We start from the raw sequence: 10,542 nt of genomic DNA on the forward strand, positions 1-10,542 counted from the left end.
GGTTTCATACTGTTAACTGGTTAGTATATCACAAGTTATACGGTGTGGATGGTGTGGCTGGTATGAATCTTGCCCTTGGATTAACAAAAATCCTTTCCTCGTACTGTCCGTCTCCTCTGGGCACAGTTTCTCTAACTGAGGTCTGGAGGAGGGGCATAGAGGGAGGAGCCAGTGCACACCCATACCTAAAGTTCTTTCTTGAGGAGCCCGTCTATCCCCATGGTCCTTACGGAGTCCCCAGCATCCTCCACGGACTACGAGAGAAAGATTTACCGGTAGGTTTAAAATCTTTCCCCCCCTAGCCAGGGACTGAGAGACTAATACAAAGATGGTGACAGACACACAGAGGGTGAGCAGAGACACAAAGGATGGGATAAGCTGCAGTAACAATACAGTCTTAAGGCAGACAGTTGTTCTGAGTTCTACTATCCACGTAGCATCTATAGTCTGCAATACCATTTTCTATAGTTTTAAATGGGGAGAACCACTAGGCACATTTTCTAACCAATTAAAAAAGTTGGAAAACACAGTAGTATCTTTAGCTTGCGCCAAAGTGGAAGCAGCACAACGGGAGAGATCCCTGTTGGAAGACCTCAATAGCATACAAGATAAAAACAATTTCCCAAGTGCGCTCAATAGAATGTATTTACACAGGTTCTTCCAGCGTTACTTCCATAGACATGAGTTGTATACTGGAGAATGTTTGTATCTGGGGACCTCTTACAAGGTGCGAGCTCGAGAGGGAATATCTTCACAAACTAGGTTGCAAACTTCTGACAAACCCAACGCGTTTCGTCTTATCGACTTCATCAGGATAACTTGTTTGGGAATAAAGGAAGATAATTTTTTTTGTTTAAGAAGGACTGATGTCCTGGATAAAAAAAACTCAAGTTTATGAATGGAATGAGAGAGTCTAAAAATAGGTGCCTACCGAATTTAAAAAGACTGGCTTATTTGTCATCAGGTTTATGTATGAGAGCCATATCTAAAATATGAAGCACATTATTAGATGTGTTTATTATTAGAACTACTTAAATGATTTTAATTAACTATAGCGGAACATACCTTGAATATAAGGATAATTGGATCTCTAATCAAACTCCTGATGGGAGCTTAATTGACAGTTCCTTTTAGGGTTACTGGCAGTCCTATATTGGTGTTTATACAAACTACCTATTGAAAAGGAGAAAGGGCATCTGATGTAGACCTAATAATAAGAAGGTCTTCAACCAATTATATATGCATTTGATGTACTGTAATTTATTGAATACAAAAATAACGTACCTTAAAGATAATTAATCCTTAATAAGGTTCCTTGTGGGGGCTATTAATTATAGTTCCCTTTAGGGTGCTGACAGTCATATGTTGGAGATTTTGGTAAATTTCCTGACAAAAAGGAGAAATCTGAATGTATACCAAAAAGTCTATGTAATTAGATCAAATAAGTGTATATTCCAATTTCAAATAACCGAATCTGCTGTATGCACACCTGGATATGAAATCTAGATCTTGTGATCAAGACTGTTTCAGATTCGGATGTTAGTCCATAAAAAATTATAACTGTAAAAAAAATCAGCATTAATTTATTGGTTGGTGAAAGGTGTGTCAGTCGTTACAAAACACCACATCAGAGCATATATGGATGTACATACCAAAGAATATATAGCTGGTTTGGCAATCACAAAGATGCAAGTAATATCACTTCCTTAATAAATCTCAGAGTAGATCATTTAATAGATAGAGAAATTATCACTGATTAAAAAGAGCATAGTTTTAACAATTATATAAAAAAAAACAGCAATAATGTTGATTAACTTCAGCCTCCAAACAACAAGCCAACAAGAGAATTACATACATAGTAATTAATTGAAGCCTCCAAAAAACAAACACAAATAATAATATGGAATAATGTGGAAACTCACCCTGGAGGATTTTGGCTGTGTGTGGAAGTGGCAGAGTGAGGTGGTGATTACTGCAGCTGCTATTTAAGCTGCTCATACAATTACATCACTTCCTTTAATTATAATCCATTTAGGAATTAAACACTCAAAAATAAAGTCATGGATTTTGTTTATAAGTCCACACCTAACTTCTATAGATGTCTCTAGAAATAAGCCCAGCTTCAGGTAGGTAGAATCTATAGTAAGTACTTAGAAAGCCTTTCTCTGACGTCCTAGTGGATGCTGGGTACTCCGTAAGGACCATGGGGAATAGACGGGCTCCGCAGGAGACTGGGCACTCTTAAAAGAAAGATTAGGTACTACATCTGGTGTGCACTGGCTCCTCCCTCTATGCCCCCCCTCCAGACCTCAGTTAGAATCTGTGCCCGGCCAGAGCTGGATGCACTTAGTGGGCTCTCCTGAGTTCACTAAAAAAGAAAGTATTTGTTAGGTTTTTTATTTTCAGTGAGATCTGCTGGCAACAGACTCACTGCTACGTGGGACTTAGGGGAGAGAAGCAAACCTACCTGCTTGCAGCTAGCTTGTGCTTCTAAGGCTACTGGACACCATTAGCTCCAGAGGGATCGAACACAGGGCCCGACCTCGATCGTCCGTTCCCGGAGCCGCGCCGCCGTCCCCCTTGCAGAGCCAGAAGACGGAAGATTCCGGAGAAAATCGGCGGCTGAAGACTCCGGTCTTCAATAAGGTAGCGCACAGCACTGCAGCTGTGCGCCATTGCTCCCACAGCACACCACACGCTCCGGTCACTGGTGGGTGCAGGGCGCTGGGGGGGGGGCGCCCTGGGCTGCAATTAGTATACCTTACTTGGCAAAATGCACATAATACAGTTCTAAACTGTATATGTGCCTAATCCCCCGCCATACATATTATTAAAAAAGCTGGAGAAGCCCGCCGCTGAAGGGGCGGGGCTATCTTCCTCAGCACAGCCAGCGCCATTTTCTCTTCACAGCTCCGCTGGAAGGACGCTCCCCAGGCTCTCCCCTGCAGTATACACTACGGAAAGGGTAAAAAAGAGAGGGGGGGGGCACATAAATTTAGGCGCAAAATTGTGATAACAAGCAGCTATTGGGGGAAAATTCACTGTGTATTAGTGTAAATCCCTCAGTTATATAGCGCTCTGGTGTGTGCTGGCATACTCTCTCTCTGTCTCCCCAAAGGACTTTGTGGGGTCCTGTCCTCAGTCAGAGCATTCCCTGTGTGTGTGTGTGTGTGTGTGTGCGGTGTGTCGTTACGGCTGTGTCGACATGTTTGATGAGGACGCTTACGTGGAGGCGGAGCAGGAGCCGATAAGTGTGATGTCGCCCCCTGCGGGGCCGACACCAGAGTGGATGGATATGTGGAATGTATTAATCGACAGTGTCAACTCCTTGCATAAAAGGTTCGATGACGTAACAGCTTTGGGACAGCCGGCATCTCAGCCCGCGCCTGCCCAAACGTCTCCGAGGCCATCAGGGGCTCAAAAACGCCCGCTACCTCAGATGGCAGACACAGATGTCGACACGGAGTCTAACTCCAGTGTCGACTAGGATGAGACAAATGTACAATCCACAAGGGCCATCCGATGTATGATTACGGCAATGAAAAATGTGTTGCACATTTCTGACATTAACCCGGTTACCACAAAAAAGGGTATTATGTTTGGGGAGAAAAAGCAGCCAGTGACTTTTCCCCCATCTGATGAGTTAAATGAATTGTGTGAAGAAGCGTGGTGTTCCCCAGATAAGAAACTAATGATTTCTAAGCGGTTACTAATGGCGTACCCTTTCCCGCCAACGGATAGGTTACGCTGGGAGACATCCCCTAGGGTGGACAAGGCGCTCACACGCTTATCAAAAAAGGTGGCACTGCCGTCTCAGGATACGTCCGCCTTAAAGGAGCCTGCAGATAGAAAGCAGGAGGCTATCCTGAAGTCTGTGTATACACACTCAGGTACTATACTGAGACCTGCTATTGCTTCAGCATGGATGTGTAGTGCTGCAGCAGCAACCCTTGACAGGGATACTATTTTGCTAACTATAGAGCATATTAAAGACGTCTTATATATGAGAGATGCACAGAGGGACATTTGCCGGCTGGCATCTAGAATTAATGCAATGTCCATTTCTGCCAGGAGAGTATTATGGACTCGGCAGTGGACAGGTGATGCGGATTCTAAAAGGCACATGGAAGTTTTGCCTTATAAGGGTGAGGAATTGTTTGGGGACAGTCTCTCGGACCTCGTGTCCACAGCAACAGCTGGGAAGTCGACTTTTTTACCTCAGGTTCCCTCACAGCCTAAGAAAGCACCGTATTATCAAGTACAGTCCTTTCGGCCTCAGAAAGGCAAGCGGGTCAGAGGCGCGTCCTTTCTGCCCAGAGGCAGGGGTAGAGGGAAAAAGCTGCACCAGACAGCCAGTTCCCAGGAACAAATATCCTCCCCTGCTTCCACTAAGTCCACCGCATGACGCTGGGGCTCCACAGGTGGAGCCAGGTGCGGTGGGGGCCCGTCTCCGGAACTTCAGCGACCAGTGGGTTCGCTCACAGGTGGATCTCTGGGTTCTACAAGTGGTATCTCAGGGATACAAGCTGGAGTTCGAGACGTCTCCCCCTCGCCGTTACCTCAAATCAGCCTTGCCAGCTACTCCCAAGGAAAGGGAGGTAGTACTGGCGGCAATTCACTAGCTGTACCTCCAGCAGGTGATAATCAAAGTTCCTCTCCTTCAACGGGGACGAGGTTACTATTCCACAATCTTTGTGATACCGAAACCAGACGGTTCGGTGAGACCCATTCTAAATTTGAAATCCTTGCACACTTATATAAGGAAGTTCAAGTTCAAAATGGAATCGCTCAGGGCGGTTATTGCAAGCCTGGAAGAGGGGGATTTTATGGTGTCACTGGACATCAAGGATGCTTACCTACATGTCCCCATTTACCCACCTCACCAGGAGTACCTCAGGTTTGTGGTACAGAACTGCCATTACCAATTCCAGACGTTGCCGTTTGGTCTGTCCACGGCACCGAGGGTGTGTACCAAGGTAATGGCCGAAATGATGATACTCCTTCGAAAGAAGGGAGTTATAATTATCCCGTACTTGGACGATCTCCTTATAAACGCGAGGTCCAAGGAGCAGTTGTTGGTCGGAGTAGCACTATCTCAGGAAGTGCTACAACAGCACGGCTGGATTCTGAATATCCCAAAGTCGCAGCTGGTTCCTACGACGCGCCTGCTGATATTGGGCATGTTTCTGGACACAGAACAGAAGAAGGTGTTTCTCCCGGAGGAGAAGGCCAAGGAGTTGTCATCTCTGGTCAGAGACCTCCTGAAACCAAAACAGGTGTCGGTGCATCACTGCACGCGAGTCCTGGGAAAGATGGTAGCTTCTTACGAAGCAATTCCCTTCGGCTGGTTCCATGCAAGGAACTTTCAGTGGGACCTGTTAGACAAGTGAGGATCGCATCTTCAGATGCATCGGCTGATCACCCTGTCCCCGAGGGCCAGGGTGTCTCTGCTGTGGTGGCTGCAGAGTGCTCATCTTCTCGAGGGCCGCAGATTCGGCATTCAGGACTGAGTCCTGGTGACCACGGATGCAAGCCTCCGAGGTTGGGGAGCAGTCACTCAGGGAAGAAACTTCCAAGGACAATGGTCGAGTCAGGAGACTTCCCTACACATAAATATTCTGGACCTAAGGGCCATTTACAATGCCCTAAGTCAAGCAGAACCCCTGCTTCAAAACCAGCCGGTGCTGATTCAGTCAGACAACATCACGGCTGTCGCCCATGTAAACCGACAAGGCGGCACAAGAAGCAGGATGGCGTTGGCAGAAGCCACAAGGATTCTCCGATGGGCGGAGAATCAAGTGCTAACACTGTCAGCAGTGTTCATTCCGGGTGTGGAAAACTAGAAAGCAGACTTCCTCAGCAGGCACGACCTCCACCCGGGAGAGTGGGTACTTCATCCAGAAGTCTTCACGCAGATTGTAAACCGTTGGGAACGGCCACAGGTGGACATGATGGCGTCCCGCCTCAACAAAAAGCTAAAAAAGTATTGCGCCAGGTCAAGAGACCCTCAGGCGATAGCTGTGGACGCACTAGTGACACCGTGGGTGTACCAGTCGGTTTATGTGTTCCCTCCTCTTCCTCTCATACCCAAGGTACTGAGGATAGTAAGTAAGAGAGGAGTAAGAACTATACTCGTAGTTCCGGATTGGCCAAGAAGAACTTGGTACCCAGAACTACAAGAAATGATCTCGGAGGACCCATGGCCTCTGTCTCTCAGACTGGACCTGTTACTGCAGGGGCCCTGTCTGTTCCAAGACTTACCGCGGCTGCGTTTGAAGGCTTGGCGGTTGAACGCCGGATCCTAACGGAAAAGGGCGTTCCAGATTAAGTGTTTCCTACTCTGTTAAAGGCTAGGAAAGACGCTGCCTGAAGTTCAGACGTTGTTAAGGGAGTGCTACATATTCAGCCCCCTTTTGTGCCTCCAGTGGCACCTTGGGATCTCAACGTAGTGTTGGATTTCCTAAAATCACATTGGTTTGAGCCACTTCAGACCGTGGAGTTGACGTATCTCACGTGGAAGGTAGTCTTGCTGTTGGCCTTGGCCTCAGCTAGGCGTGTGTCAGAATTGGCGGCTTTGTCCTGTAAAAGCCCATATCTGATTTTCCGTATGGACAGGGCAGAATTGAGGACTCGTCCCCAATTTCTCCCAAAGGTGGTATCAGCTTTTCATTTGAACCAACCTATTGTGGTGCCTGCGGCTACTCGGGACTTGGAGGATTCCAAGTTGCTGGATGTAGTCCGGGCCCTAAAAATCTATGTTTCCAGGACGGCTAGAGTCAGAAAATCTGACTCGCTGTTTATCCTGCATGCACCCAACAAGCTGGGTGCTCCTGCTTCTAAGCAGACTATTGCTCGCTGGATCTGTAGCACGATTCAACTTGCACATTCTGCGGCTGGACTGCCGCATCCTAAATCAGTAAAAGCCCATTCCACGAGGAAGGTGGGCTCTTCTTGGGCGACTGCCCGAGGGGTCTCGGCTTTACAACTTTGCCGAGCTGCTGCTTGGTCGGGATCAAACACTTTTGCAAATTTCTACAAGTTTGATACCCTGGCTGAGGAGGACCTTGAGTTTGCTCATTCGGTGCTGCAGAGTCATCCGCACTCTCCCGCCCGTTTGGGAGCTTTGGTATTATCCCCATGGTCCTTACGGAGTACCCAGCATCCACTAGGACGTCAGAGAAAATAAGAATTTACTCACCGGTAATTCTATTTCTCGTAGTCCGTAGTGGATGCTGGGAGCCCGTCCCAAGTGCGGACTTTCTGCAATACTTGTGTATAGTTATTGCTTAACTATAGGGTTATTGTTCTGAGCCATTTGTTGAATGAGGCTCAGCTATTGTTCATACTGTTCATACTGTTAACTGGGTATAGTTATCACAAGTTGTACGGTGTGATTGGTGTGGCTGGTATGAGTCTTACCCTGGATTCCAAATCCTTTCCTAGTAATGTCAGTTTCCCTAACTGAGGTCTGGAGGAGGGGCATAGAGGGAGGAGCCAGTGCACACCAGATGTAGTACCTAATCTTTCTTTTAAGAGTGCCCAGTCTCCTGCGGAGCCCGTATATTCCCCATGGTCCTTACGGAGTACCCAGCATCCACTACGGACTACGAGAAATAGAATTACCGGTGAGTAAATTCTTATTTTTATTCATGCTAGAGAGAGCTGAATCACCCCCACCTGACCGGAAGGACATACTTCTGGTATGCGTTCCAGTGTTCTATTGGTTGAACGAGCATTCTAACACTAGCATCATCAGAGAGGAGGGACTATCTTAATGGCGCTTTGCCCGCCGCTTCATAGAGCGGAAACCCTGGTAACCTTAATGCGGCCTACGTCAGGGACCTGGCTTCTGTTGTACATCAGGCCGCGCCTCCCCTGTTCCGAGGCGCAACGCGTCATGGACACAACCACTTCGTTAGGCCGCGCCCCCTCCATCACGACGCATAACGCGTCATGGACACATGACACCTGTGGCGCATAACGCGTCACAAGCCCTCACTTAGCCTCATCTATATATACGTGACGCGTCAAATAATTTCTGACGCGCGACGCACACGTGACCCGCCACAAGAACCTTACCTGACATCGGCTGGGTAGGGCGGGCCGTCCTCTTACACCCATCTAACATCTGACAGTGGCTGACCCCGCCCCCAAAAACACCCGTCCTCTACAGGCCATGTCCCCACCTCGACCTATCACAAAAGGGATATGTAATCTCAAAAAGATTGAAAGTATATCAGCTAGCCACTGGTCATTTAAATAAAAACTTTTTATGTAGTTAATTATAATTAATCATTAAAGAATTATATTTATGTAAACGTGTATAAACTTAAAAACCGTGTGTGTGAATTTATTATAATTAATAAAGAGGCTACTATATGTGTGTATATATTTACTGTAAATATGAATTGTGTGTGTATATAGTTAATATAATTAATATAGAAGGTGCTATAATGTGCAGTCTGAAAGAAGTATATATTTACTGTAAATGTGAACTGTGTGTGTGTATATAATTAATATAATTAATATAAAAGGTGCTACAATGCGCAGTCTGAAAGAATTACTGTGTGCTAAAATAAATGAGTGAATCAAATCCCCTATGGGGACCGTGGAAGAATACAAAACCCATAATTATGCATACACATATGTGTACACACATGCACGCACGTACACATGTATATACATATACACATACATGAATACTGGGGACCAAATGACCATAAAAATAACTACTAATTAATGTATACTAAATAGATTTATATGTTAAATCTCGTACCATGGACTCAGGGATAATTATTCAGTTAATTCATTTTTTGAGGCTTCAATTTTACAACTTTACAAGTCATCATTTTTGACCCACTATTAGTTTTAACACATTCCCATTTGTGCCTCATAAACAGAACAGCAACATATTTGCATACACAAATTATTATTTTTAAAAAAAGTTGTGCTGATTTATTCTTTAGAGAAGTATGCACTATCATGAATGACACACAAGCAACCATCACATTTATGCAGGGATACCCCAGCCTGCCTCCAGAGGCTGTTCTGCTTGATCGGTGACTAGCGCCTTTAGGTGAGAGCGTGCCAAGCACGCGGCCACAGCCTATGAATATTACTGTTCATTCTAGCACCCTGCACCTGTCACAACCCATGAAGTTCTTCTTTTCCTGCCTGGGGTGTCGCGCTCTGCTCAGCACTGAGATACAGACCAGAATGTGCTAGAAGCACCAGAACAGAGAGTGACACCCCAGGCAGGAAAGAGGAACTGCATGGCTTATTACAGGTGCAGGGTGCTAGAATAAACACTACATATTGATTTAAATATGTATTGTATTTATTTTTGTTAACATCTGCAGTCGTTGCCGTCCTGTAGTCCCCTGCTCATAACTTTGCTCTCCCTTCCCCAGGTGTGTTCCTGCGCTGGAACCGCTCCTCCAGGTACCTGGACGATGCGAATGAAGAGATGGTCCACATCATACAGTACAATAAGGAGCTGCAAATCAAAGTGAACGCATTAAGGCGGCAGCTGGCTGAGCTGGAGACCGAGGACGGGATACTGGAAACCCCATAGCGCGGCTGTCCCTCCGCCCCCCCCTCCCCCCCAATTACCTCACCCCTCACAATTGTGCTTGTACACCCCACTGGCCCGGCAAGGGCTATATGTTTACACTTATCTGTTATGCATGCACTACAGTTCCCCCTGGTGCGATCGGTATACAGAGCCACGTATACTGAAGAACCGGTTGTTACGGACCAATGAGAGACGCAACGGTGGGTCTGCTGTTACGTGCATGCGAGCCGCACTTTAAACCTGTGTGTTGGATGGTAACTTAAGGTGTGCCCATCGCCCTGGCACGGCAATTACGTCACTACTACTGCTAGTGAATTATTGGGCGCCTCCTCCATTGCGCTCAGACGTGGGGTACACTTTAACCCGTCTCTTCTGTTTCAATATTGCATCTCTTTCCTTGATAAATGAATCTACCACCAGGTGGCAGTGTTACATCACTTACAGCAGTCCCCGGTCTCTGCCGCACTGTTACCCCCAACGTGGTCGTTTTTGCACTAATATAAATGAACTCTCTAGTTGTTTCTGCTGTTATTTCTGTATGTGTAATTGTGAAATGTACATAAAGTGATTCTACCAGTCCAGCAGGTGGCCTCTTCTTCTCAGTCTCCAAGCAGCGATGTATTGCATAGGTGCCCAGTATATCTCTCCCATCAAAATGAAAGGATCTACAGTTCATTCAGTCTTTATATAAGAGGGTATATCCTATTACCTGAGGTTGTATATCTACATACTCCGACAGACCCGCCACAAGACATCCAGTGGGCCTTAGGGGGTTGGTAGTGCACCAGAGCTGTTTGGAAAGCCATGGAAAATTGTTGGCACAGGCATTTCATCAATGACCTACTTCTATTTCTTCTGGTAAATTAAATACCAAACATCCTTCTCTAAGAATTACATTGGGAGGTATCCAATTAGCCACAATAAAACATCCTGATGTTTCACCAATATTTTTTACAGGCTGTCCCAAT

At 46.2% G+C, this 10,542-nt stretch overlaps 1 protein-coding gene across 2 annotated transcripts in view; it reads left to right on the forward strand.

Moving 5' to 3' along the window:
• MTMR9 (myotubularin related protein 9) overlaps positions 1–10,155 on the forward strand; it is a 163,377-nt gene extending 153,222 nt beyond the window's left edge. For both annotated transcript variants that reach the window (XM_063915089.1, XM_063915088.1), the window contains exon 10: positions 9,411–10,155. In XM_063915089.1, the coding sequence (XP_063771159.1) occupies positions 9,411–9,574 (164 nt within the window). In that variant the 3' untranslated portion in view covers positions 9,575–10,155. The remainder of the gene's footprint in view (positions 1–9,410) is intronic.
• Positions 10,156–10,542: the final 387 nt, after the last annotated feature.

Source organism: Pseudophryne corroboree, chromosome 4, assembly GCF_028390025.1.
Source record: "Pseudophryne corroboree isolate aPseCor3 chromosome 4, aPseCor3.hap2, whole genome shotgun sequence".
Lineage (NCBI taxonomy): Eukaryota > Metazoa > Chordata > Amphibia > Anura > Myobatrachidae > Pseudophryne > Pseudophryne corroboree.